Genomic DNA, 27,252 nt, shown 5'->3' on the forward strand with positions numbered 1-27,252 from the left:
TAATGACTAGATTACTTTTCCTATAAAGTGCCTAGAGTATATAATTGCAGTGATGAACCACAAAGCAAATTGCATGGAAATTTAAATTGTGCTACAGGAAGATAAATTCCTCCAAGAAACCCACTGAGAGGAGAGGAGGCGAATGACATTTCCCAAACACGTTTCCAGGCAATTGCATCAAGGAAATACTGAGCAGTGCTTCTTTGACCAGATTCAAATCATGCATTTCAGGTCAAAGCAAAGTATTCTGATTTGGGTTTACTTGACTACAAAGAAGAATTCACTTGTTGGAAAATTAGTAGTTAGAAGTACTTCCCCTAAAAAATTCTTATACTTAAGAAACTGCTTTTTTCCACTGAAACTAGTGTGCTAATGAGAAATAATATACTGATGTGATCAGTTGTTGAGCAGGCACATCATTTATAGCATCCAAAGCCATTCTGTCATATGATGTTTAATATGTCTTTGGTCCAGCTGTCCTGGACAAAGGGAAAAGCACAGGTGAAGAAAAACCTCTCAAAATGAAAACTTCTTCATTTCTGAAGTGCCTGATCACAGACCATGTTCCTTCCCTAAAGCACCAACCATCCCCATGCCAGCATGGACGTGAACAAATACAAACCCTAACTCAGACAGACAAGAGAAAAATGTTGAGTGTCTTTGTGCTGTTACAGTGACAATACAGCTGAGATGATGAGCACCAGAGGAGAGAGTCTGTGATAAGAAACATCCTCATCAGTCAGCGTTATGTATCACTTTAACTGCTAGGTTTTCCCCCTCCAAAATCTGATAATATAAAATACCTTATGGGGCCTTGGTGACTGAGTGCTCAGCTAAGAGAGTAGGACTATCCAAGTCTATAATTCACAGATGAAAAAGAGATAAGGCAGGGAAATAATGCTGATTTATGACATTCTGTTACTGAGCAAACATGTAGCAAGTGGGTTTGATACTACACATGCTCTTATGTTGTTTCATCTAAACATTCTTGATGTATTCAATGCCCCATGTAAAGCATCAGGGCTGGTTAAGGAACAATATTTGAACAACTACAAGCATAACACATTCCTGTTACACAGCACAGTCCAGTCCCTATGATGCTCCCCATACCTCATGGTCTTGTAGGTCTTGCTCTAAATGAAGTGCTTTTTTCAGAGCAGAAGCCACAAACTTCCTCCGTTTCTGTAGGAAATTTTTCTCCTCCATACACAGATCAAACTCCAAGCGAACATCTAAGTTTCTTGACCTCAAACAAAGTCCAGGGTTAAATAAGATGTGCATGATCACTTACAATTAATGTCTGGATCCATGCTTACAAGTCATAAACTCTACTATTAGACTTAGAAAAGCTGCTATTGCAGCCCCACAAAAGCACATCACAGATGGTATAGACAAGGTAGAGAAAAGGCTGAGGAAGTTAAAAAGTTGTAAAATTTTACAGAAAAAAAACCACAGACATATTGTTTATTGCTACACTGATTTTTGAGAAGAGTCTTATATAAATACTGCAATCCATATACAGATACTATAAACAGTGGAATATTTAGGATTTGTTGCCTGAAGACCTCTGGGTTTTAGACATACAAATACTCTAGATTCTTTACAAGTAAGGAAAGTGAGGTATAAACACATATTTTTCTAAACTCGTAGCTCCATGGATTTTGCAGCCAGAAAAGATTATTCTCCTCATCCAAACTGAACTCCTGCATAGTAGTGTAACAGGAAATTTCACCCAGCACAGTTGACAACATTCACCTTCTGGACATGGGTAACTAACATGGGGTGAATAGGGGTAAATATAATCATTGACTAAATACTTTCTCCCTTAGTTACAGGAAAAGATAAGAAGGCAAAAAAGCTGGGCAGCACCTTTTTTCCACAATCACAAAACGCAAAGACAGAATTTCTTACCAGTCATTTGACTTCACATGTAAATCAATTGTTTCATCCTAGAAAAAGAACACAATATCTGAAGATACACAGAGCAGTTATACAGTAAAAACCAGCACCAGCCCTGCCAGTGTGGCCCATCTTGCCTCATTGTTTACATTTGCTCTGACCTGCATTAGTCCTCCAGGTGGTCACAGAAATCCCTCTCTGAAACGTTTGGCTGTGGTTTTTGTTTCTACTTGGTTCATATGAAAATGTACAGGTCTATAACCCTCTCTGTTAGGAATGTAAGGGCACTAGCAGTTATATATCTAAACCCCTACTTCACACCAATCTAATTAACTCATGCCCACTGATCTTTGGTCCACAGCTTCATGTTTATTCTAAAAAATTGATATTGATCACCTTTGCCACTGCTACTTTCTCCTTGAAGGGAAGTGAATCCAGAGGAATAGTGAGGGATGCATGGCAGTCTTTTTTCTCTTCACCTAAGGTACACTGAAAAGTAAATGATAACATAGAAAAATATTTAATGTATACACCACAAAAAAGCATTGTCACCAACTTATTTTTTCAAATGGGGTCACTGTCCAGCAGTTTCCAAGTTGGCATCTAATATTCAGGTGTCTTAGGGGGTACAGTGCTCTTCCAGAGCAGAAGATCATGAGAAATGGCTTTTAATTAAAAATATAAATTCTTTCCATTTGCCTCAGTCAAGTATGGAAAACCATGAGTTTACTGTGCTTACTCAAGCTAACGATCACATACCAAGTAGAAACGAGGCTTCTTCTCTGCTAGAGCCATGTGCAGCTCTGACAGGTTGTACTTGATGTAATGGAAGTCCAAGGGCCCTGCGAGTTGCCGGGGAGAGCGCAGTGACAGGGTCTGGCTCTCTTCGTAGGATCCCTTCATTGTAAATAAAAAGTCTTTTTCTAAAAAAAAAAAAGATGAAAAGCATACAGAGAAGTTAATGATTGTGATGTCAGAAATAGAACATTAAATGGGCATTCAGAAGTTGTCATTTTAATATACAAAACATTCAACAATGCTTAAAAACTCTCAGACTCTATTTATACAAATGGAACATTACAGGAAGAAAAAAAGAAAAAGAAAAAGAAAACAAAGAATCTATAAAGCAGCAGTAGCTGTTTTAAAAACTCAGACATACAGGCAAATTGGGAAAAATGTAAATTATTGAGACAGAAATATGTATTTACTTCTATTTTACAGCACTAATAAGATTCATTATCACTCTAATCATTCACTCTAATTTCAAAGTTCATTTTTTATAGTTCATTAGCATAGACACTGTAATTGTTGGATCTATGATCCTGTATATACTCCTAATCATCCAATTCCTGTGCTCTAATTGTAATAACAATGTAGGGAAATTACCAGATAAGAAAATGACAAAAAAAAAAAAAAAGAGAAATTTTCAGTTTACTGTAAAATAAGAGTTTTTGGTTCTAGTTTAAAGTCTAACCTGAAGGTTCTTTCTTCATCTGTCTATTGTCCACCAGGACTTCCAAGCAGGAAATTTCACGAGACTGGAGCAGGGATGAATGATGAGAGAATTAAGTATACAAAACATGCCATATCTGAGTCACTTCACTGCTACCTATCTCTGGTCACCTGGGTCCCTAGGGTCTGGAAAACTGTCCACCCTGTGTTTGTTAGGCTGATAAGAGAAAGACCTTGGCACTCTGAAGATGTACCAGGTTTCAGCTGAAAGGAAAATGGCTGTGGTGCTGTGGTCCATCCACGGAGACTGGGCTGGGAAGGGAGGGGAAATAACAGGGAAGGGAATGGGAGGTAGACTGATGGGTCAGACAAATCACAGGGCTGTCCTCGCAGCCCTGCTTTGGTGAAGTTGGACAGCCAAGTGCTACCTCCTCTAAATAGTGAGTTAGGGGCAGTCAAGAAAGCAACTTCCATATCATCCTATAGAGGTGGGAAAAACAAGATGGCTGTGGGGTATCCCAAGAGAAGTGCCCAGAGGGAATGACACAGAGGCAGTAAGTCAAGGAAGCAGCACTTCAGGCTTTGTCAAGGGGCTTGCTATCAGCTGGTGATGGTGGACAGGTCTCTGGGTATCCCCAATGACTGTGTTCAGTCTTTCCTAGTATATCCTCCCACAGGGAGCAGCACAACAGGATGGCTGCCAGTGTCCAACACACCATCTCCCTCCCCTTCAGCTCTGCCTGCAGTGAGGTGTTGGGGCACCTGCCAGATTCACCACTCCCATCACTAGCATGAAAATGAACATAGAAGAGAAATAGTTTAAAATTACCACTAATACACCATTAGTGACGAGCTTTTCAGGAGGGACTGGACTGAAAGAGAGGAAAAAAAATGCAACCAGAACTAATATGACCTAAATACGTCCTTAAACGAACACCAAGGAATAACACTTTCCTTAAAGGTTGCCTTGTCCAGCATGGTCTCAAATACGTCACTGACTTTTAATTTTGGGAGACATCTGAAATGTGGCTTCCTTATTTTTTTTTATGATAATGGTAAACAATAGTAGTCATAAGCACAGTGACTGCAGTTCTTATTATCCTTCCCCCTCTTCCAGCAAATAATGGGATAAACTAGTATCCAGGAGTATTCTTGGTAGATAAGGAACACGGTATTTTAGCCGATATGCAACTAACTTGATAAACACCAGCTATTGCTGTGATGCTGAGCATTTTAAACTATATTAAGTAAATCCTAGCATATATTTGACTGCTTGCTTTTGCAAAGTACAGTTCTTCAGTCCCCATATGGGTTTTACTCACATACTCTCCAATGCAAACTCAACCTCCAGCATCTCTTGTGTCTGTAAAAGATTAATTCATTATAAGCATTTGAATTCATTTTCTTTCTCTCTAGCTATGGTTGTCAATGATTATTTTGACTCCTGCAATGGCTCTTTAAATCAAATTTCCCTACTGCTCTAGGGTATGCTCAGAGGAGTGAAAGCAATTGAGTTAGAGTGATTTTGGAAAGTATTCTTCCTCCTTCGTTTAACCGTCAGTTCTCAGGTGGACTGCACTTGTCCATTTGGTGGTGAGGCAGAGTAAAATGGTCACACAGGCAATGCCCAGTCCTAAGCATGCAATACCTGTTGGCTTAAAACTGTCTAAAGCCTTGGTTTTGTTGTGTAACATTACCGGAAGACTGATACTTTTGGACAGCAGAGGGCATTCTCAATTCTTCTGATCAAAAGGACTCCTATAACATGGACAATACATTGGGAAGTCACCAGACAAGTTAATATAGACTGCCTGCCAATACCACTGTAGAGCTAAATACTAATAGATACCCTATAAGAAAAGTCAGTGAAAGAGCATATGTACAAAAGTATCTAAATCAGACATCCAGATCCCATGTTGAAGTCATCATGTATGCATTCAGGCACACTGAAGTAATGAGATAGGTACAGTAATTGGCCATCATGGGTTTTAGCACCTCAGCATGGATCTTTCTGTTATATTCAGGTATACATAAAAGAAATACAGGGCAAGATATCAGTTTTTAAGTGAATACTCCAACATTTGTGCCAGAGTATGCCCAAACTCACAAATGCTGGTCCCAGGAAAAGAAATTCTAACAGAGAAACTTTGTGCAACAGGGATTAAGTCTTTTGTCTCCAACAAAACCTATTTGAGCAACAGAGTCAAAAAAGATGAAAAAAGGGAACTCTGGTCTCAGAAAAACCCTGCTAAGAGGTTTGAGGAGCTAGCAAAAACCTTCAGGATTATGTCCAAGGTAGGGAGGTAAACCTTGTCCACTTTGCTGAACATGGTTTGTGAGGTATTTTATAGGATACATGAAGTGCAAACCAATAGGAAATAAACCCTCCCACCTACAGTTGTGTTACAAGAAGCTATTTAGGAGGGAATACCAAAAATTTATTTCCTTCCTGTGGCCAACGCAGTTTTATTCCTCACCTTTGGATTTAACTGAAAAGTCAAGCGAACAGTTTCTCCAAGCTGGATTTTAGCAACATCAAAGAGGACAGTGAAGAGGAGGTCATCTTTAGTGATTGCATTTTCATCATAGACTTTCAGCTCAAGAATATTCTGTGAATAGAGGTATAGGATTAGGCACATCTCTATTCTGAGACCTTACGGAGGCACAAGATGACGTGCTCAGCATGTTAAGGAAGACAGAGAAAGGATGGGGAGAAGTGAGAGAGCATGCATAACCTTTTTACCCACACAGAGCTGAAGAAATGTATTCTGAACCTAAAGTAGTTGGCTTTGTTGCTGATTTTCCCCTGCAGAGTAATTTAAATGACAAAGGCTAATAGAATCATTGAATATATAGCTCCCATATTGAAAAACATGTTTGACCTCTAATTTGGTTTGAGGTCACCACTTTTCCTTGAAATGTAGGAAACCATCTAGTGGTCAGGACTTTATTGCTATTGGTGAAAAAAAATTAATCCTTGGATATAAGCAGTGACTAAAATATGTTAAGGAAGTGGCATATAACTACTGCATGATTGCATAATTATATCCTGTAAAATTATTAAACAGATCACATGGAGATAATTACCACGGAATCTACAGAAACTGATGTGGTTTTGTTAAATTGGTGACAAAATGCACAGAAAGCAGCAGAACAAAGGCCTATTTCCATTGGATTATATCCTACACCTCTCAATCTCCTCTTCCTTCCTCCCACCGCACAAATCTCCTCTTCTGCCTCCTTTGCCACCTGCCTATTTGGATGGACAGGCCCTGCTGTGCCTGGTTGGTTGCCGCACATGGACTGGCTCAGAGGTGCCTCCCACAGTGCTGAGCAAATTAACATTAATGGCTGTTTTCTCAGTGGGGAAATAATTCAGGCCTCTCTCCATATATTCAACAGCTCATTTTCACGTAAATTGCAGGGACCTCTTAGCTCAGAGATTCTTACTTATCCATCAGATATAACTGAAACTTGCAAAGAGGTTCGATGCTTATTAAAGACACAAAGATAGGCACATGGTCTCACACACAAACACATGCACAAAAAAGAGTGAGCATGTGAGCTTTGTTGTCTTAAAAGTTCATAAGGAATCACAGGAAGGTCCATAAATAAATCTGATAAGTGATTGAATATACAAATATACTGAAAGGAAGATGATCCACAATCCAAGTATTCAATTTTGACATCCATCATTTCTGTAAGAAACCAGCAAGTGAGATACGGCAAGCTGTAGCGAACTTGAGTTTGCAGTTTGCTGTCAGAAGACAGAAAGGCTGCTGCCCTTTAAGAACATATACATAAATGTATCACGTTGTGCTTCAGACAGAAAAACAGTTCTGTTTGGGGCTGACAAGGTCAACAGTGGGTTCCTGCCCACCACGCTTGCTAAGAGAAGCATATCGACAAGAGGCAAAGAGAAGCAGTCACAACAACTTGATTTACAGGCCAGCCATAAATAGCCTGTAAAGGATTATGGAAGGTGATAGAGGGGATATGTTTAAAAGCAATAGTTTGCAGTTTGTAGAAGGCAGGCTTACACTGAAGAGCAGATCAGTTTTCGTAGCTGTGATACTGCAACAGATTGTCCTTATTTGGCTAAAATGGCTGGCTTATTTTCTTAGTGACCAATTGATTTGAAGTCCCTCAGTTACTCCCAGCTAGCCAGGAGGGGCATGCACAGAGTGCTGGCTGGCTAAGAGAGACGACTGCCTGTACCACTGGGATGCTATGTGGGAAGCAGCTGGGGCTCTGGGCAGTTCACCGTTTCTAGGCCCTCCTGACAGAGGATATGAGGGCAGCATCGCTGGGAGCCAGGTGCCAAGCAGAGCCAGCCCTTGGCGGAGCTGCATGTCGCCAGCTCTAGGCAGGGTGGCTCTCCTGCAGCTGGGGGAGCGCTGCCCACAGCACCAACCTGGGAAGCCCTTCCTCACTGACTGTGCTTTGTAAGATGTTCATTAAAACAGATGCCTTTCAGTAAACACTCCCGTTCCTAATGGGAACCAGCCCGACATACCCAAACAAGTTTTTTGGTTCCATAGAGACAGTGTATTATATGGTTTTACTGAGCTCTGTCTCCCATTATTTAGCAAGCTGAATACCTCAACGATACACAAGACAGGCAAGGAGAAAATAACCAGACCAGCAGACTCTGTCTCTGCTCAGAGGGTGAGCAGAGCAATTGCAGTGTATGCAGAGAAACCTGTGAAAGCCTTAACTTCGTCTGTTGAGTCCAGACAGCAGCAAGGCAGCAGTGACAGACACACCGGAGTGCTTTGGTTGTCCCAGATCCCCAGGACACATTTTGTGCAGCCCACACTGAAGCCACAGCAACCACTGCTGCTGTGGCCACACACTGAAAATTACTGGGGCTAATGCCACATGTCTTGTCTCCTGCTGTAAACGTACTGCAAAGTAAACATAAGGTCTTCCCAAATACTACTCTGTGAAGGACTAGTTCAAATAGCTTCCTGTGGCCAAGATGGTTTTTTCAGCTGTTATATGTGGTATTGCAGTTTTGAAAGACCTGTCAGCCACGAACCATTGCAAGGAGCAGGTATTCTGGTGCAAGAGTTGCAGATCAGTGGGTGTTTGTTTCCATGCTGCAATGTTTGTCCCTTGTCTTTTGCCTTCCCGATAAACCTGCAGGGCTCAGTGAAATTGTGACTCACTGGTATTTTGAAAGAGGTTGGAATTTTTTTAGATCTGCAGGGAAAGCACTGGATGTAGGCCACAGATGGACAGATGTGTTAAAGCCGAAAGCCATACCAAACAGGACCAGTACCACCTAACTCCGTGGAAGGAAGCCTGAGAACTTGTATCATGGACAACTTCTGCAGACAAAGGCAAGAGGGATTGTTCACTGGAGACCCTGCAGTGTAGCCACACTTTGAGCTATTCTGAATGCTCTTTTGGAGGAGTTTATCGATGCTCAAGAGAGCCAGGGGACTGGCCTGCTGATTTGGCACCTGGCAGAAGTGCTTTTGTCCTGCTCTGCCACCAGCACTAGGAAATGAAGGGTGCAAGTTGTAAAGCAGAGTTTGATTGCTCCAGGTGTGACATAAGCTTGGCTTACTTGGCCTATCACTGATCTTTGTGGATTTCTGGACTCTAATGTTGATGCTGTCTTTTGGAGGGAGTGGATAGGGGGACTTGCAAATCTTCTTAAGCTCTAACATTTATCATCATGGTAAAAGCCCAGCTGGTCTTCTTTTGCAAACTTTAACATGTTATTTTGTGATTTTTTTTTTATTGCAGGTCGTTCCAAAGGAATAGCAAAAAAGTACAGCACTGTGATACTTCCACTACCTAGCTAATACGTCTTCTATGCTGTTCAGTTTACTCTGAAATTCTCACCTTTACTCTTGAAAAGCAGTGATTTAAAAAAAAAAAAAAAAGTGAAAAGTCACAAAACATTATATGAACAGTTGCGAAATGTCTTGGTTATCTTTTATGCTACTCCACATCCCCTTGCCCACATATTTATTTTTATGGTATCCTACATACCAATCACACAATGAGATCTCCACCCCAAAAGAAAAACAAATGCACTCTGCATCTTACTTTTACTTGGCTCTGGATCCTGAAGCAAAATGTTTCATTCCACACTGGATCTTTGCAGTTCTTGACGGTTTTGGTCCGGACAGTCTCAGGGGAAGCAGTGGGCAAGGACAGGCTTACATAGCAATCAGTTTGACTAACTGTATTTGAAAAGATATATTGTAACTAACAGATTACTATAAATATCTTAGAGCATAGCCTTATAGCACTGTATAAACAGCAAGCTGCAAAAAGGAGATGTTGTTTCTATTACTTTTCTTACAGGTCCTTATTCGATAGCACTCACTACTATTTGTTCCCTCTTGCAGGTGGGAGCTCTGGTCATTAATGGAGATTCAAAGAAGCTACTGCAATAAAGACAACTGGTAAGAAAAAAAAATATGCAGAGACAGTTTTACTTAACAAAACCCATTATTGGTATGTCCCCTGTTTGCAATCAGCAAATCGGCAGATTTCTGTAATGGAGAAGAAAAAGGTTTAAACTTTAAGAGAACCTTTTTAAAGGGTAAAATACTTATTTAACTCTTTGAGCATTTAGATAAGGAGCTAACTCTGTCCTTTGCTCTTGAGAAGGGAATAGAAGGGCTAAAGAGGGTCTGGGTATGAAGGATCTTCCCCCTCTGGTCTGCTGCCTCCACTTAGCTGTAGCCCAGTCCATGTAATGAGCCGACTGTCTCACCCAACATGCAGTCACATCCCTTCACCATCAACAAATACGCAAAAATGGTAATGCACTTTATCTTACTAATTTAAACTCTGAGCCTTGATAGTGAAGAAACTTCTGATTTCTAAGAGAGGTGTTAATGTAACACAAGGTTGCACAGTTACCTATAAGTATGGCATTAAATCTTCATAATACATGGGGGCTACTTTGGGGTGGGCTCCCAGGAACTGCCTCCAGCTGCAAGCTGAGGCAAACAGCCTCCTGGCCAGGTGAGCACAGCTATGCCAGGCAGCGTCACAGGGTGTTGATGAGTTGTCTCTCAAGGCTTGCCAGAGTTTTTGTGTGAGACAGCAGTGCCTTTTCCCATGCTTACAGTCTCCCACATCTTCTTAAAAGTTATTTTACCTTGGCGTTTTTTATCATCCTGATAGGGACCATATTTTACTCTGTATCCTGCTTACCATTGCACAATGATGTATTGAGTTTAAGACCAAAGTATGCTTTGCTTGACACTGAACAGTAACCACAAATTGAATATCAGCAGACCTGTGTTTACAGGACTATTAGTGGTTATGTGGTACATTCAAAGAAGTTCATAAAGAATATGAAAATTGATACAGACGTTTACTTACTGCAGGACTTGCTTCAGGATTTTTGAGGTAATCCTTTGATGAGAAGAAGGCAGCACAGCTTCTCATCTTTGGTATTTTATTGTGAAAAATACATTTAAATGCATTTTTGTTCATTGATTCCCAATAGATTTTCTTATACAATGTTAAACAACCTGCAGAATCTGTTCTAGTTCTGTCCTGGTTGTTCCTGTTTCATCAAGACAGCAATATCTGCAGTTCATCCAGTTATGCATTAAGCGGTGTGACTGATATATCTGTAATCAGTGATTCATTCTTTCCCGTACACTCTGAGCAGACACCTGTTTTGTTTTATGCATCTGTGCTCTCTTAGTGCTCTTTCACACGCATCTAGATGAATGCTGCTGAGGTGAGCTGTACACTAAAAGCACAATGTGATAAGGCCTGTGGTATGTCTTAGTCCCCATGGAGGTTTGTTCTGAAGACTCAGAGCAGTGCCAGGGAAAGCCTTGCCCACAGGTGAGATTCACAGAGCTTGAGGACATTTATCAGCAATGGTCTCCAGAGAGAAGCTTCAGGCAACCTTTTTGCTGAACTAAGGACATTGAGTACTTTGTAGATAGGGACAAAGAAACCAGATGTGATTCGTTATTATGTGGGAGGACAATGTAAAGTAGAGAGGCTAGATTTAATGTGATGATAGTCCGCATTGCTGAAAAGACACATGAGAGTGTCCACGTGAGACTATGGCTTCTCTCCCATGTGCATTCTGCTATTAAATTGGCAATCTTTTTGAATGTCTGCATGGCAAAGGTATTCATCTTTTCCTGTTTGTTCAGGACCAGTCTTGACTACCCTTTTTTAAAGAGTTCCCTTTCAGTTCAAGAATGAAAACTAGACAAAAGGGGTCTTGGGTATAAGTGCTCCTTGTGAGTCAGATATATCTATCCTTAATGCTTTCATTCATTCTTACTCACAGGAAAGTTGCTGTAGACTGCGAGATCAGTTGGGAGTCCTGGAGGACTCCAGCTAGAACATGAGCTCATTTAATTTCACTGTGAAAATAGGATTAGTTGTAGTCTTGTGATAAAAGACAGTCTGGAGGCTGTGTGTTTATCTGTGGCTTACTTTGATGTGAGAGAAACTGATGGTGGTATCTCTCTAGAAAAGACTTACAAAATAGGAAGGCTTGGCTGCCAAAAGCAAAGCGCATATTAGCAACACATCCAAGTCATAGTATTTATGTCAGGACGAACCATTGCTGCAATGTAAGCTTTTAATTCAAGCTGAATGAACTCTTAACAAATAAACCAAACCAATCCAACTCTAATCTTCACCTGTGCGTTATGCCCTGTAGCTCCAAAATTTAGTTCACAAAAAGGTGACTGACATTTACAGACTTCGGGCTGAATTCTCAGGCACATGAAGACCCATTTACATTGTGGGGTAAACACTCTTGCTTTCAGTGAGTTGTTCCAGTATGTTATGGAATTTTTCTTACCAAATTAACTCATCAACATTGATGTCTATACCTTCATATTGGCTGCTGCAAACCATCATGTGAGGGAATGAGGTGGCTTATTGCACCCTACTTTAGTTACTTAGTTATGACAATGTGCCTTACTATTTCCAAGCTGTTTCCTTAGCATAACTCTTCCATCCCCACCATAAAAAAAACCAAAGAATGTCTACAGGTATCTACTCTTATTTTTGTGTACAGAATCTAGAATAAACTCCTATGGATTATCAGAGCCAGTTGCTTCCTTTAAGTGAGACTTTGGGATATTTTTAACTTCACTCATATTTGCAAATACTTTCTGGTTTTCAGAAACTCCAAACTCAGTAAGAGAGGAACACCTCATGCCAGTCAGCTGACCTTGTCCTCACTATCATACTGAGCTACAGCTTTTTGGTAGCTTTCCATTCAGTACCAAATTTTACTTGAAAGAAAAGATATCTAGAAGTGTCCCTGCCACAAACTTTGTTTATTGAATAGCAAAGTTTTGATTTCAAAACTCTGAATCTCAATCAAAAAATGCAAATTGGAATTACTGCTGCAGTGCACTGTTGGTATTGCAGCTTAGCCTCAGTTCCTGCAGAAGATTACATTTCCCATGATGTATTGCTCCTGCTTTTTCAGAAAAATCCCCCTGGACAAGAATGTGAGAAAAAGTACCATAACTACATGGTTTTATAAAGCATGTCAGAGGCATTTCTGAGTCAAAATAATGATGTTTAAGGCAAAAAAAATATATTAATTTTAGCTACACGTTAAAAACATTTTTGTTTCTATTCCCTTCCTGGGTGAATAACATTCTTGGGAATATTTTCTGAAGCAAGAAAATTTGTGAGTGTTAATCTGTTGGTTCAGCTGCTTCTGGTATTGATTTTGTTCCCACTCCCATTTTCTTTGAAATCTGAGGCACTTCTGTGTACTGCTCGCAGCTTGTTTCCAAGTCTATTTCCATGGTGTTTCCATTTGATAATGGTTTCTTCAGATGCCCAGCAGTTCTAACTGCCCACAGTGTCTGCATCAACAGTATTGATGTCTGGCCAAGATGTAATTTTCAGCTAGTTTATCTTTAAATGTAAACGAATAACTTTCTACAAAATATTTTCCAGTGATAGATGTGAGATTGCACCACATACCACTGCAAGAGGGTCTGAGGTGAACAAAGGAAGTCTGACCTCTTAATAATACCTCTTGGCCAAAATATGTTGCTTTTTAGTTCCTACTGGCTGACACTCTGAGAGTGGGAACAGTGAAATAGTGGCAATGCTTATGAAAAGTTGAAAAACAGGTGTACCTATGGAAACATATGATTTCTCGTTCCACTTTACCAAAAGAGAGCATATATAATGGTGATCTAATGACATTTGTGCCTCTGTTAGCATGTACAAATCTTCCAAGAACAGCTACACATACCCAAAATGCCACTTAGGTAATATAATTTGTCCCCTGTTGCTTCATGGAGGAGTTGGGGTGGATGGTAAAAGTTGTAGCACAGCTGTCTGTGGGCATCTATGCATTATATTGTGTTGCTTTTTGTATTGTTTCCTTTTGATGATTATATTGGGACAGTACACAGAGGCTCTAGGTATGGATTTAGGCCTTGTTATTTGGATGCTGTATGCATTTGGAAAGGGAAGGTGGCAACTTTTCCAATGAACTTACAGTCTTACTTTATACAAGTCAAAGAAGGAGGTTTGCAATTGTTTTGGAGGCAGCACCCAGATATCTGGGAACTGATCTCTTGGGCTGGTGTACAGTATAAGGATGTCCTATCACTTCCTTCCCTGACAGTCAAAGCTGGCAGGGAGACTGGTTAGTTGGTTTCCATGCAATGTAATTGATGTGACATGATTATCCTGTTTATTGCCTTCCAGCATAAACATGGACGTCATGTGGCAGCAACTCCATATGACACCTTGTAGGTTCACCTGGGCTGGTCCTCTTCTCCTAAAGCAGGATCAAGTTTACCGTGTCTGTCACTCTTTGATATGTATCTGGGTACCAGTACCCTCTGAAATGAGTTACCTAGAAAATCTATAAAATCTCTTAGAGCTGGAACAGGTTTTATTTATTTATTTCCCTCTGGCCACACAGAGCCACTGATCATTGTCCTCTTTGTATCAATAATTTGGACATTACAGAACTGACTATGACCCTGTTGTTTAACAGTCTTTTTTGTTGCTGTCGTTGAATTAGCAAACTCAATTCTTTCAGCTCTTTCTCATATGCCAGGCTGTCTAAGCAATCCTCTTTAATCTGGCCATGTTTAATTTTAATAGCTGGTAATAATTAAAGCCTTTTATGGTGGAGGGAGGAATAGAGTGGAAGAGAACTGGAACATGGGAGACACTGAGCATCCACTTGTTCCTGTCCAGGGCTGGGAGTGTATGCAAAGAGATGTCAGTGATAAATCTCATCACCTGCACTTAGGTTTAACATTGTGTATTTGGGATCTGGTCCAAAAATTATCTAAATCTATGTTGTATGTATAAGTTACCAGGTAAGTCCTGAAACGTTATAGTTCTGGGCCATAAATTGTTATTCTTCATGCAGTGGCCTGGCTGTAACTGCTTGTTTTCAGATTCAGATATCTTTGTCCCTGTCTGCATCTATTGGCCTCAAGTTGCACCAGGGGAGGCTTAGATTGAATATTAGGAAAAATTTCTTCACCAAAAGGGTTGCCAAGCATTGGAACAGGCTGCCCAGGGAAGTGGTGGAGTCCCCATCCCTGGAGGTATTTAAAAGACGGGTAGCGTGGTGCTTAGGGACATGGTTTAGTGGTGGACTTGGCAGTGTTAGGTTTATGGTTGGACTTGATGATCTTAAAGGTCCTCTCCAACCTAAATGATTCTATTCTATTCTGTTCTACTTGCATTCTTGCTTTGGGTTATGTTGAGACTGAGGCCTCGCTGGTTGCTAACTGAGCTGGTGTTACATGTGGCTCATCAGGTTGAGGGACTTTGGTTTTGGCCTTATTAAGGGTGAACAGCCTTGGTAAAGACTGGACTAACTTCTCAAGTTGTCTATAGGTCTATTGTGTTCAGAGAGGATGAAGGACTGAACAGAGATCCCACCACAGCTCTATCTAGATACAAGACTATAAGTCACAAGTTTAGAGCTTCTTTGATACTCTGAATATATCGAATGCCTGTCTTCTAAATCATGATTCATAGCTAGTACGTACAACAAAGAGATATCCCAGACCATAAATGAATGAATTCTCTAAACCACATGTATATCAGTATTCCATAACTGATAGATACAGTTGCTGAAGAAACAGATATTCTCTCTCTTACCTGCTTCTCTGGCAGCATCTGAGGAAATAACTATGCAAAGTTAATATTATCTTTTTCAAATGTTAAAAAACAATGGAAGAATTTAGAAAATATTGGGGGGGAGAGAGCTAAAGAAATTATTTTATAACCACCTTTACCAATAAATTGTTATCTACAGGTATATGCACATATTCTGCATTTTAAAATTGCAGTAGTAAGTCTAAAAATATCATAATATTACTTACAAGAATTATAGACATCTGCATTTGTGATTTTAAAGTCATTTCTTCCCTGCTGTGGACAGTAAGGGGGAAACTATCAAACGCATGCTGAAAAACTGGAAGATGTTTCACATTCACACAGTATCAGAAGACTTGAAAGATAAATCATACAAAACTTGATTGCACAAATTGCTTTAAGCAACACCTATTCGTTGCCACATGGGTTACACCACAAGTTTAAAGAAAGTGTGGAATGAAAACCAAGAGACTGCTAGAGAAAGAATGACATAATTACTGATAAGGCACTCGTCTTGTGGGTCATGTGGAAATATTAATAACAGTAGTTATTTTTTGTATAATGCTTTTAATCATGGGATGTCAAAGCAGATTATAAAAGAGGAAAGGATCGTTATCACTCTTTTATTGATGGGGAAATGCAGATAGAGAAGCAAGATAAATTTAAATGGAAGCACTTGCCCAGAGTGACTTAGCAGCCTGGAGCAGAGCTAGGACTGGAGCTAACATGTCATGAGACCTTTTCCAGCACGTTACCCACTTGGTCACGCTGCCTCTCAGCATGTATCCCACAGTACCAAACTGCCTGTTATTACACTCAAATCTGACCTGTTACTGTGATTACAAAACAAGTTCTTAGAGCTGGAGATATTAGAGACAGCTGTAGTTGCCCAGCAGACAAAAGAAATGTCTGTTGTCTAAAAATAAGTGCAAACAGTGTATAGGACTGAAGGACAGCAGATTTGCTCCAAATGGGAGGGCTGGAAAGGGTGAACAGTGTAGAGAGAGCAAGTCCCACCACTCTTCATTGTATTTTCAGGGTCTCAGTTTATCCCCACAGGTTCATGAGACATCAACTCTTTCATGCACTTAGGAGCAGATGCCCAGCACTGCTCCCTGCTAGAAAAACCATCATCTTCTTAGCAGTATCAGAGAGAATCCTAACCACCAAATACTCTACATACATCAGGTTAGCACACAATAAGAAAGTTAGTTTCACAGATATACAAGTAGCCAACCTAGTTTCATAAGTGGTGAGGTGTTACACAGCTCAGCCCAAAGAAGTTTGTAAGTACAGAAAGCCTATTCAGAAGTCAAAGCACATACTTCATCATCATTATCTGTTGACAACTGCTGAAGTTGCTTACATCAGTTTGAAAGAAACTGCATACTAGTCTTGTGCTATCTATGTTATTTATTAGCACAGCACTTCATGAAATGTGTCTCAGCTCTTGCAGAAACATCCATCCACCTCTGCTGGAGCTTTCCAAATGCAAACTAGAAAGTCATGTCATGAGCAGAGTCTGCCACTGCCTTTTAACTCTGCAAGCCAAGTGGTAGAAGTGGAGTGAAGTGTCATGAATGACTGCATGGACCTGTGTCCTCTCAAAGCACTGCATGGTTCTACATAGCTGCCATTATCACCTACTCATTTCAGCCTCTCTTCTCCACCCACACTTTTCCCTTATTCATTTCCATTGCCTCCACCCTTTTCAAACCTGTTTTAAAACAGGTTTTGACATTTTAAAAAATTATAAAACATTTTAAAACCTGTTTCAACTACTTGTTAACTAGAAGTCTCCTCTAAACAAGAGGATAATGAAGTCTACTAGGAACATGTACCATCACAAAAGGCTTTAAAGATCATTCCTGTTCAATGAAGGACAACAGCTGCAATACCAGCTGTGCTGGTATGGTATTAGAGCACGGTAGCTGCTCTCACCTTTGCCATTGAGCCAGAGATAAGCCTAACATTTATCTAAGGTTGTTTACTCCTTTTACCAGTCCTTCAGCCAGTAAACAGTTCATCCTCCTAATGCCCCTGTGGGGCTTCTAATGCCCTTCCTGCATTCCTTGCTTTAGAGATGGGGAACTAACGTATTGAGGAAACTCATCTTCTCTAAGGTTACACCAAGAGTCTGGAGGAAGTCATGGGGGAACATCACACATAATACCTTTAACCACCAGAACAGCTTTCTGTTCTTGCACACAGAAGTACACAGAAGCCAGCATGGCTGCAAGAAGGTGCACGTGTATCTACATACAAACCGTTGACACCTAGCAGTAGAGATGCAATTACTTCCGGAGCTGTAAGGAGGTGCCCTGACCAAGATCCCTAAACAAATAACATATTAATGAGCTCCTTGATTATACATAGCATTGTCCTTTTTAGTGGCAGCTTATGATACTATGAAAGCAGAGCACAGGCTTTTCATCTTCACACTTCTTACTATGTATACAATGCAATACAATTGCATACAATACAATATACACTACACTTTATACAATACACTCCATCATGGCATTTCTGCCAACAATACATTAAAGACTTGGGAAAGAGAAAAACCTCGAAATAATCTCTTAGAGTAGAAAACACAAAATGGGTGATCTGAGGGAAACTAGGTTTTTGCATGTCTTTAGATGCTAGCAATGAGCTGAGGAAGAGTGGGAGCAGAGCTGGGTAACATGAGTGGATAAAACCTGTCCTGGTTTCAGCTGGGATAGAGTTAGTTTTCTTCTTAGTAGCTGGTAGAGCGCTGTGTTTTGGATTTAGGATGAGAATAATGTTGATAACGCACTGATGTTTTGGTTCTTGCTGAGCAGAGTTTACACTAGTCAAGGACTTTTCAGCTTCTTGTGCTCTGCCAGGTGCATAAGAAGCTGGGAGGGAGCATAGCTAGGACAGCTAACCCAGACTGGCCAAAGGGCTATTCCATACCATATGACATCATGCTCAGTATATAAGCTGGGGGAAGAAGAAGGAAGGGGGGACGTTCGGCGTGATGGCGTTTGTCTTCCCAAGTAACCGTTACGCGTGATGGAGCCCTGCTTTCCTGAGGATGGCTGAACACCTGCCTGCCGATGGGAAGTAGTGAATGAATTCCTTACTTTGCTTTGCTTGTGCGTGCGGCTTTTGCTTTACCCATTAAACTGTCTTTATCTCAACCCATGAGTTTTCTCACTTTTACTCTTCTGATTCTCTCCCCCATCCCACCGGGGGGGAGTGAGTGAGCGGCTGTGTGGTGCTTAGCTGCTGGCTGGGGTTAAACCACGACAACCAAACAGAAGATTGAATGGAAAGGAGCAGAGGTTGTTAACAACAGCAACTGTGAAGTTGATTCCTATCATATTCATTGAGATTATCCATTAATTTGTTACTCATATTATTAACTGTGGTTATGACTTTGTTATTATAAACATCAGGACCAGGGCTCCATTTGGACAGGTACCTTAGTAGCTGTGCAATTAGCTCTTGATCTTGATCTAACCAGCTTACAATTACAGTAAGAAAAGCCCTGCTTCAGGATATGACATCACAGGGAGGAGCTTCTGGTGATTAACAATTGCTTTTATACCTGTTTATTTCAGTTTCTTAACCAGTGAGGAAATCCTTGTTTACAGGCCTTGTTGCAACTTGGCAGATATCCACGTAACTACTTCTCTGTCCTTGTGCAGATTCCTATTGCCAAGTGTTTGTCCTGGGCTGCTTTTAGGATTTCTCTCTGTTAATGCAAACACAGCCTGTCTGAGCAGCCAGTGGCACCAGGAACTTAGATGAGATGCCTTGCAAAGACACTAGTGCTCTTCTTCAAAAGACCATGTCCCAGCATTTCTGTCAACCATGGCAAAAGCCAGTGACCACATCCATTTTCACAGGGAAGTGCTATCACCCTAAAAGAAAAGATGCCATTAGTGCTGGCCAGCCCAGGCAGCTGCCTGCTGGTACTGCCCGTGCTACCTGCCTACCCTCTTTGTTGCTGCCCCCTCACATCGGTGCTACAGTCAGTGAAAAAGGTAAGTAGTAGTATATGCAGCTTGTTGTGTGCACGTCTTCAATCAGTCCTTTCCGCACACAATAGTTTCCTTTGGAGAACATGGCAACAAAAGGGAATTTGTTATTATGATGGTGTTACACAGGATTTAGGTGATAGAAGGAAAAACATTAGTAATACCGCCTTCCAGCTTTTAAAATCAATGGGCAGTGTAGTATTGGGAGTTTGCTTTGAAATTACATAGCAACAAGGCCCAGATTTAACAAGAACCAGATTTGACACTATAGTTAAAGACAAGTCGAAGGTTTTATCTAATGAGAATGCTGATTGAGATTAGCTTGTCATATTGAAGAAAAAAAAGTAGCTGTAGGCCATTCCAGGAAAAGTTTTCTGGAGCCTTGGACTTTGCTAAATACAAAGTAGAGCAAGCCAGTATTTTCAAAGACATTTTTTGTCTCCTGAAGAGACTATTTCTGTGAAATACATGTACCTAGAAAATGTAATTTTATATTTCACTTGTAGCCCATGAAACAAACAGGTTTCTCTTCCATAGGAGTCAATTTGCAGTGTAGAAGATATTTATTTTCCCTCCTGGAAGACCAGTGAACTCTGCCACCGAGAAAAGGGCCATGCTAAACCAGATTTGCCAGCTTCACGAGGCAGCCTGTGCCCTGCTGTGACTGCTGTGGCAGCCTCTGGGAACAGCGAACACCCGGTGTGCTCTGACAGGACCGTGCACAGCGAGGCAGGTCTGGGCAGCCATGCTGAAAACGAGATCTACTCTGCGTGGGTCTTATTCTTGTTATAATCGGCACTCAGTGGGTGAAAGGCAGTGGTACTTGGCCATCAGAGCAGTGTCTCCAGAAAGAAAGTCTCCCATGGTTAATGGTGGAAATGCAGAGCCCTGCATAAAGGTGGCTTCAAGGGGATCTGTGAAGAAATGGGTGGGGGACTTGGAGATGAAAGCTACGCCCTCTTCCAGTCAACTTCGCTGGTGGACTAGCGCTTAGCAAACAAGAGTTTTGCAACAACCAATCCTTTCCCACGCGTGGGAAGCGTTCTGAAAGTCAATCTCCACTATGTCAACTGACAAGGAAGGTAAGGGAAGATCATGGGAAGTCATTGGAGGGCAGAACAAATTCAGAGCCTTTCAGCAGTGGAGGCAAAAACTAATTTTTGCCATTACAAGGATGAGGCACTGAGATTGCAGCAAAGGTTTTTGTGACATGGAAACCAGAGGCTGGACAAAGACTGTTGCTGATGCATAGAGTTTATCTAGGTTCGAGAGGAGACTGGAGGTATTGCTGCATTCATAGAAAAACTGTATTTGGCCTGGGAAGTTACCAGCTCTGAAGTGATCAAATGCTGGGAGAGCACATTGGGCAGAGAGCATTATATACTTTTGCCCTACTCTTATACTCCTCCCCAAGCACCTGTCTCTGGCCACTCTCAAACACAGGGCAGGAGAGACCTTTGGTCTGATCCAGTGCAGCCGTTCTTGTGTCCCTGTGCACTGCAATGAGGATACAGGAACGTGGAGAGCCCAGTCACCTCAGGTTGTGACTCTTGTTCCTGATGCTGCCGATAGCTCCCTGTTTTGCCTCTGCCTCAAGCCAGCCTGCTTGGATGACCAATGTTCAGAGTGTGGGCAATTAAACACTTCTCTCCAAAATCTCCTCATGCCATCCTGTACAGTTGCAGAGAAACAGCACCATCCAGGCAGTGAATCCAGATTTTGCAGGAATGATGGATGTGTTTATGAAGGTTTGTGAAAGCCACAAAGCTTCTGCAGTTTTAATGCAAGAGACAGCTGCAGTCATGCAGCTGTTAATGATAAGTTTTCTGTCGTTTTTGGAATAAATACAAAGGGGTAGTTGTCTTTGTGTAAGAGCTAACCCTAACTAATGTGCAGAAAAGGCCTTCTCAGGCCAGCCTGAAAAGGGCCAGCTTTTCCCAAGTAGGCATTTCTGCTGCCCATGCAAGGCAAAGAAGGGAATAAAGAAATATCTGTAACTATTTAATTAGCAATATAAATATAAAGATCTCCCCAAAGAATAACACCTTGAAACTGGGCTTGATGTTTTCCTATGACACTGAGAAAGAGCATCTGTGTTCCTGTCCAGTGCAAAGCGAGCTGAAAGATATCAAAGTAAAATCCCTTAGTGGCTTCCAAGTGCCAAGCATTTTGGGTACGGCAATAAAATGCAAGCATTACTTTTGACTCAGGAGCCAGATCTCTGAGCCACAGACCTCCTGAATCACAGATCTCTTGGGAGAGTGGGACAGGGAAAAGCATGCCTTGCTGTTTGCCCTGCCCAAAAGCATTTATTATAGGTCAGTTCTGGGGATGTACTGTGGATCCAGATGAACATTTGGACCAGTCTGGTATCACTATTCTTATGACTTTTGATAGGGAAAATTTAGCCAAACTCAAACTTGCCCAGAAATTGCAACAGCAGTGTTGTGGGAATGGTATGTACTACTCAGATTGTAGTTGCCTGATAACCTACATAATGTAGAAGCAAAACCTTCTGATTTGTGAGGCAGCCTTGTTTGTATCAGATTTCAACACACACTAGTAGCCTAATTCTTGTTATTATGCTCACACCATGTACAAATACAATCTTTTGTCTGACACAAAGGGAAAAGGTCAGGAGATCATGATTATAGACGATTGCCACAGCTATCCTGTAATAAAAACCCACGTCCTATACTATATGACATGTGCAAGATCTAAGGAGGAATGGATGCTGTGGGTTGTGGGTAGCAGTCCCTCTGCACAAGGACACTTTAGCTGCACAGTGCTGCAGCTGAAGAAGAGCAACGCGTACTCATCTTTGACAGGCTGTCTTCCATAAACCATAGCTTGGTCTAATCAGACTCTTGACTCCAGCAAAGTGCTGATGGCTCTTTGCAGTTTGAATTATTTCTGTGCCATTTTCCAGCTCTCTGTCCTCAACTCTGTCTCTCTTAAAAACTTTAAGTTGTACATAAATAGTAGCTAAAACAAATAACTGCAAGTGGGAAATACAACAGATTCTGCTTCTCCTAAAATATAATTTGAGCTAAATATCTTTCAACTATTTACAAATATTTGAATAAGTGCCAAATTACATGGCAAATACATTCCCACAAAAATATTTTTTAAAAATTCATTTTTGAGCAACGACTAGTTTTAGGAAAGTAAATAGGTACAGAAATACAGATATGTAGACCTAACTAGTTATCTTAACTTTCTTCTTAAATCATTGTTGCTACATTCAAGTGACTCTATTCATGTGCAATGAAATGCATTAAATAGGATTCCCCAACTTGCTTTCAAAGTCTCCACTTGTCTCACTGCCCATAAATGAACTTCAGCCTAAACCACTCTGAACTTGGTATAGACTACAAAGTGAACTTTGCTGTTCATGCCAATACCTCTCTCTGCCATGGCAGAGGTTTTTAACGGGTGGCTTTGGATCTTTTCCTCTAAGGACTTCTCTCATCGTTTAGGTATTAAAACCTCTCTGCACAACATTTTTGTCAAGAATGGAAGGGCCGCCATGTAAAGGTTCCTACTACAGTCTCACACTGTTTTTTGAGTTCAATTTAATGCTTTTTAACACAGTCTTCTTTCTTGTGATGTGTATCACACCACCTGGCATGGATCCACTGACAAAATTAAGTGCTCTGAGAGAACATACAGGTACGGTGCAGATAAAATCTCACTGGCTCTCTGCTGTGCCACAGGTAACTTGCTCTTGATTCTCAGAGGGAAAATAAAATGTGGTGCTCTTGTTGCATGATAAAGAAAGGCAACTGGGATGCATAATAGCTGAAGCTGCTTCTCTCAGACCCTGACACCTAGCACTGCTTCTTTTGGCTTTTGCCAGCAAAGACCTTCCTCCAAATCTGGCTTTGGAAGCAAATCTCCAGTGATATAGCTTCATACCTGCAATGAGGCAGTCAAACCTCTGCTCAAAATAAAGATACAGGATAAAGACTAATAAAAGATAAAGAGTTAAGATAAATAGCTATGGATTTCTGGAAGTTCTTTGGTCCTTAAGAATGTAAAGGCTGTCATTTCCAATCATTATAAAATGCTGAGAAAGAAATAAACATCCCTGATTTTAAGACCAAAGGCAAATTATCAGGTTATCAACTCTGTAGGTGGTTATCTTCATGCTATTGCCTGTCAGGGCAATTTAGGCGTTTCCTTGTGCTGGTATCATTTATGCCAGAAAACAGCTCAGCTGAGATTAAAAACACAGAGAAGGAGCTGACCCATCCTTTCGTTCTTCTCTGAAGAAATGCTGTTTTCAAGAAAAGGCAATATTCCTGTGCTAGGCTCAACAGTAGAAAAGCAAGAATTGAATAGTAATCTCTATGGAGGCAAATACTCTTGCTGACTTCACTTGGTCTTAGTTAATACGAAAAGGTATGTATTCACTTCCTTTCCATTGTGTTCCTGTCTTGTTCTTTCTCTCTGAGGCAGGTATTTGAGTTGACCTTCAGCCCACTTTCTCCTACCTAAGTAACCGCTGAGATTCCCTCTTTTCACTTAAACTTCCACCCATTCCACCAAGTCCCCAGAAACATTTCAATAGTACTGGTTTTGCCTTGAAAGCCTGGTATTTCAAATACATTTCAGTAAACAATTGACAGAAAAAAAGTTGTTCAATAAGCTATATAATGCTCCTCTTTTTTTTTTTTTTCCTTTAAGCAAATAGAAATTCAGAGGTACCTGTATGTGTTTCTACTGTCTGCAAAAAATAGACAGGTACAGAAGATGATACCAAAGCTCCCATGTTACCCCACAGGTTCTTGCAGCCACTTAACTTCAGTGCCGGCATTTTTGTCGAGAAGCAGAGATGCAGCCTGCATTGCAGCACATCAAAAACTGCAACTGAGAATTAACAGCTGAAATTGTTCAGCAAAACTGGCTCTGAAGCTTGTTAGCAGTTAAGATACTTTACAGTATACCACAGTAGACATTTATATTTCCACTAATAGTAACATTCTGTAAACTGGAATATATTGTTAATACAAAAGTGTATTCTAAGAATAGTCTGAATTCAAATATGCATCAATATTTGAAACCATGGTTGGTTTCATGGTGACACTTCATGTACAGATACAAGTTACTGTGCTTGCTTATACTCTACTTTCACAACTGAACTTCTGGGAACTGCAAGGAAAGACTGTGATACTCACACATATCTGCCTTTGTCAGATTTCTCATTCTTATGATTTTTACGGAGAGTGAGCAGCATGGGCATTCTTCACTCTGCAAAAATGACAAAGTTATTATCTTCATGAATTTTAAATTGTTTATGCTTCATAAAACATGCCCTCTCATAAGTGCATGATGCAATTTTCAAAGCCATGCAGCAAAGTTGAAAGATGAACTACTTGCACTGCTTTGGAAATTAAAACCATGTCTACGTAGAGTTAAAAAAAAAAGGCAGAAAAAGAGGAAATATTCCTCCCTCTGTGCAGGCTATTGATGGGAGAAATAACAGCAGAGTGGATAGCACGGTAAAATGGTTTTAAATACAATTAATGTTTGCATTACATGGCAGGATATTTTAATTTAAAAGAAATCTTTATCAATAATTAAGCTGGAAAAATAAGCTAGCAAAGAATGAGTGTGCATAAGAAACCCCTCCATTAAACATCTGTAGACAAAACCAAAATAAATTTTCAATTCTCTTGAACAGTTGAAATTTCACATGGAAAGCAGATAATTTTATTTAGTAAAAATTCCAACTTTGCATTTAAAATCTTTATCAGGAACTGCTCCCAGAAATGGTGGAGAGCAAATACATGAAAGGTTGTGAGGTGTTCAGCTATTGTGGTCAAGAAGAGGAGAATGAGGGGATACAAAGAACTGTTAGGAAACAGAAACAATTTGTGGTAAAACGTATAATCACAATGCTGTAGATTTCAATGTCTTAGTTATGTTCAAAAGAGTCATGACCCCAGAGGAGAATGAAACTGTTTGGTGAGGCACCACCAGCACAAATGCAGCCGAATCTGCACCAAAGAAAACAACTTAGGAAGAGATGTTAACAAAACTTCCCCACCCAAACCAGATGCTGGATATTTGCAAAAAGATCATTAGCTGAAATGCCAAGCACAGAAGGAAAGACAAATAACTAGACATCACCCAAACAAATTATTAATACTTGCAGATACCTGAAACTTTAGCTATCCCTTCACTGAAGGTCATTACCTAATCCCTCTCCCACTCTCTGCTAGCAAAAAGACTCCATTAAATCCATTAGGGGAATTATGTCACTCCTCTTCATTTTCCAGTTAGGAACTGACCCAGCTGAGAAGTTGGATGCAAACTCCCCTATCACTCTTGAATTACAATAAGCCGACCTTGGTCCCTATTTTATGTCTCACTCCAAAACAGGAGGGCATGTTTTAATATCTTTTGTCTGGATTCAGGTTCCAGCTGAAACAATTATCCTGCCCCCTGTCACCAAGAAGCTTCTACTTTTTCTCATGAGGTTGCTTCAGTGGTTAAGGGCAGAGGGATGAGGAGAGAGGACAGTCCCATTCCTTGCTTTGTACATGCAGTTTCCACACAAAGACCATTGCCAGACTCTGTTCATTACTCCCCTCTCCTTTCAAAAGAATGAACCTGTAGATCCTTAGTGTTTCTTTAACCAATTTTGTTAGACATACATGCTTTTTATTTGTTAAGCCATGGGGATCCCACATTTGAGGTCTCCAAGCATCAATGCACACTTATGCTAACACACATCAATGTTATGGAGAGAAGCCCTATAATCTCCATTTTACCGCAGGGGAAGCAGGGCATAGAATGATTTAATAACTTGCTTGTAGTCAAAGAGCAGATTAACTTCAGAGCTGAGGAGAGGACAGAATATGTGACTCCCTGGAGCCCAACAAGCAATTTTAGGGCTTTTCCCACCTGGTTATGTTCCACAGAAAAAGTAAATAATAAAAAAAGTAGTCTCAGAAATTATGAACAAAGGCAGGTCAATATTTTCTTGGGTGTCAGCCATGCACAAATGTCAAACTAGGATCATCTTTGTGTCCATGATTAATCACTGTTTTTAGTCAGTGACTTTCCTGTGTACACCACTACCAGGCGGCTGGTAGCATAGCTATGGGGGCACAGTATGTGACAATAGTCATAGCTGGCAGATACTGTGCTATGGAAGAGCCCAACATACATAATGCTTGCATCAAACCACAGATTCAGCCCAAATCACAGCAAGCTCTTATATGAGGCACCTCAGACTGCTTCCCAGCCTCCACATCGATCACTCACTGCAGCTGAACTTCCTTCCAGCACCAAAAGTGCCTCCACAGGGCAGCCAATATCAGCAAAGCTATCAGTCAGCCTGACATAAATAAGTAAATACATATATGAATTTGGATTAACAGTTCCCAAGTCCTCTTCTAGGCACCAGAATCCCAATCACAAACCCACCTCAGGTCATCTTCAGCTTCTAATGAATTATGGTCTGAATTTCCTCACTCTTACCTCATGAGCACTCCAGTATGATCCCATCGTGCTCCCAGCTGCGTACAAGTCAGATGCAGATGTCACTTCAGCATTAGAGGCAACAGTTGCCAGTGACTCACGAAGTACCTCTGCAAACTTTAAGGAGGCACCTGCTGAGGAGCAAGTGGCTTATCCATGCCCCACCTTCCTCATTGCCTGAAAGGGAAAGTATGAAGGGAGAAGGGGAGGGATATTTGATAGTTAAACACCAGAGGTGTGTGTTGGGGGAAGGCTGTACACACCAAGGTGCCAAGAGTTATTA

The 27,252-nt window shown here is 40.8% G+C and overlaps 1 protein-coding gene across 1 annotated transcript in view; it reads right to left on the reverse strand.

The window, feature by feature from the left end:
• LOC104020347 (cytosolic phospholipase A2 epsilon) overlaps positions 1–26,996 on the reverse strand; it is a 36,407-nt gene extending 9,411 nt beyond the window's left edge. Inside the window, exons 1-11 of the mRNA XM_009473763.1 lie at positions 26,970–26,996; positions 24,659–24,731; positions 9,415–9,551; positions 5,829–5,960; positions 4,674–4,714; positions 4,181–4,223; positions 3,374–3,437; positions 2,659–2,822; positions 2,296–2,388; positions 1,912–1,949; positions 1,111–1,246 (exon numbers count right to left, since the gene is read on the reverse strand). Coding sequence (XP_009472038.1) covers positions 1,111–1,246; positions 1,912–1,949; positions 2,296–2,388; positions 2,659–2,822; positions 3,374–3,437; positions 4,181–4,223; positions 4,674–4,714; positions 5,829–5,960; positions 9,415–9,551; positions 24,659–24,731; positions 26,970–26,996 — 948 coding nt within the window. The remainder of the gene's footprint in view (positions 1–1,110; positions 1,247–1,911; positions 1,950–2,295; positions 2,389–2,658; positions 2,823–3,373; positions 3,438–4,180; positions 4,224–4,673; positions 4,715–5,828; positions 5,961–9,414; positions 9,552–24,658; positions 24,732–26,969) is intronic.
• Positions 26,997–27,252: the final 256 nt, after the last annotated feature.

Source organism: Nipponia nippon, unplaced genomic scaffold (assembly GCF_047370975.1).
Source record: "Nipponia nippon isolate SJK-2023a ecotype South Korea unplaced genomic scaffold, ASM4737097v1 scaffold_10, whole genome shotgun sequence".
In the NCBI taxonomy this organism is placed as follows: Eukaryota; Metazoa; Chordata; class Aves; order Pelecaniformes; family Threskiornithidae; genus Nipponia; species Nipponia nippon.